Genomic DNA, 2338 nt, shown 5'->3' on the forward strand with positions numbered 1-2338 from the left:
GACCAGGTGTTCGCTGTGGAACAAATCATCAATTACTTATATCCAAGTTCAAATTGAAGTTGAAGAAGATTATAACCAGAACCAAAATACAACCTTGAGTCTATTCCACCTGAATTTAAGAATTATCTCAAGGACAGTTTGAAGCATCAAAGACAAATGATTGAACACCAGAGAAACTAGGATAACATCAAGGATATGATTCATGAATAGAACAAAAGGTCACCACAAAGATTGTCGTTGTTGTTGTTGTTGTAAATTGTCATTGAGTCAAGCATGATTCATAGAGACTGTATGAACAATAGACTTGGAGCTCTTCTAGAACTATCATCATTTCTCAAAGTTCATAGAGTTTCCAGAGACATGTTGATTAAGAAGTGGATACTCAACCTGGCCTTGGGGAAGCTGCTGCCTCGTATCCGGGGAAACGTGGGGTTTGTGTTCACGAAAGAGGATCTCACAGAGATCAGGGACATGCTGCTGGCCAACAAGGTGCCGGCTGCTGCCCGTGCTGGTGCCATTGCTCCGTGTGAGGTTACCGGGCCAGCCCAGAACACTGGTCTGGGCCCCGAGAAGACCTCCTTCTTCCAGGCTTTGGGCATCACCACTAAGATCTCCAGAGGCACCATTGAAATTCTGAGTGATGTGCAGCTGATTAAGACTGGAGACAAGGTGGGAGCCAGCGAGGCCACCCTGCTGAATATGCTGAACATCTCTCCCTTCTCCTTCGGGCTGATCATCCAGCAGGTGTTTGACAACGGCAGCATCTACAATCCTGAAGTGCTTGACATCACAGAGAAGACCCTGCATACCCGCTTCCTGGAGGGTGTCCGCAATGTTGCCAGTGTCTGTCTGCAGATTGGTTACCCAAATGTGGCCTCAATACCACATTCCATCATCAATGGGTATAAGCGGGTCCTGGCTTTGTCTGTGGAGACTGACTACACCTTCCCATTGGCTGAAAAGGTCAAGGCATTCCTGGCTGATCCATCTGCATTTGTGACTGCTGCCCCTGTGGCCGCCGCCACTACCGCAGCTGCTCCTGCTGCTGCGGCCCCAGCCAAGGTGGAAACAAAGGAAGAGTCGGAAGAGTCGGACGAGGATATGGGATTTGGTCTCTTTGACTAAAAACCAAAAAGCCATCAACTCGGTCAGCTTTGTATGAAACAAGGAAATAAAGGCTTCATAAAAAAAAAAAAAAAAGAAAAAAAAAGTGGATGCTACTTCTGCTTCCAAACCTGTCTTAAACTGGGAGCTCCACCAAACACTGTATACCATGGGTAACTGTTATGGCACTTGACACCCCAACAAGGCTCAGCATCATAGCAAACCCAGGTTACCTCAGTACAGCAAACTGACAGAAGAGTGCTGTACAATATATTCATTATTCACACAATATTGCCTGAGCGTAGTCAATAAAACACAAGTAAACATCTTTCCATTATTCTCTGCCTTCATCTAACATGCTCCTTACTTTAAAAATGAGCTGACTCATTCAATATTCTCTTCAGAATCCAGCTCGAATTTCTGGCAGTTTCCAGCTGATTAATAATGCCAGCTGTTTTAAAATCTCTGTTCAGCAAGATTCACGTGATATTAATGATACGATTTGTTCGTTTCAGTATTTGTTGAATATCTTTATTTGGAATGGGCACAAATATCAGTTCCTCTCAGTGACTTACAAAGTAATCTTTCAAGTTTCTTTGCATAAACAAGTGAGGGCTCACTGCTTGTTGAAACATCTCAATTGATATTCCATCAAGTCCTGGAGGCTTATTTTTCCACCAATGCCTTCAATATAAGTGGAACTCCTTTCTTCCGTATTATTGGGTTTTATCATCATTGTTATTTCCCATAGAGTTGGAATAGACCCATACACGACCCTGCAGAGGCTTTTCAGAGGCAGTTAATAGCACAGGAGGAGATTGTCTAATCTTCTATGGAGCAACTGGTGGATTCGAACTGTGTACCTTTGAGATTGCAGCGCACCTTCCTACCACTAGGCCACCTGCTGTCTCATGAAGTGGTTCAGTGTTGACTAATCCTTTTTGGTACTGAGACTGTATGTATCCCCTCCACTTTTTGATGGTTCCTACATCATTTAATATTTTGTCTATGGACTCATTAGTTATGGTCATTTTGAATCAGGCAATGATAGACTATGTTGGAAACAACAAATTGAAAAGGAATGGTGGGACATTCTTGTCAAAAAGAGTATTTAAACATCTATCCTGAAGTATAATGCTGTGAGCAATAGGATACTATCTATACTCATACAAGAAAATCATGTTAATACAACTATTATTAAAATATATGCACCAACCGCAGAAGACAAAGATGA

At 42.6% G+C, this 2338-nt stretch overlaps 1 protein-coding gene across 1 annotated transcript; it reads left to right on the forward strand.

Moving 5' to 3' along the window:
* The first annotated feature begins 360 nt into the window (after positions 1-360).
* On the forward strand, positions 361-1181 carry LOC102875011 (60S acidic ribosomal protein P0-like). The gene has a single exon (XM_006893125.1). It carries the CDS (start codon positions 361-363, stop codon positions 1123-1125), a length of 765 nt encoding a protein of 254 aa, XP_006893187.1. The 3' UTR covers positions 1126-1181.
* Positions 1182-2338: the final 1157 nt, after the last annotated feature.

Source organism: Elephantulus edwardii, unplaced genomic scaffold, assembly GCF_000299155.1.
Source record: "Elephantulus edwardii isolate Elephantulus edwardi_28Jun2011 unplaced genomic scaffold, EleEdw1.0 scaffold00123, whole genome shotgun sequence".
Lineage (NCBI taxonomy): Eukaryota > Metazoa > Chordata > Mammalia > Macroscelidea > Macroscelididae > Elephantulus > Elephantulus edwardii.

Coding starts and splice junctions, on each gene's coding strand:
- LOC102875011 (XM_006893125.1), top strand. CDS start 361: ATGTTGATTAAGAAGTGGATACTCAACCTGGCCTTGGGGAAGCTGCTG.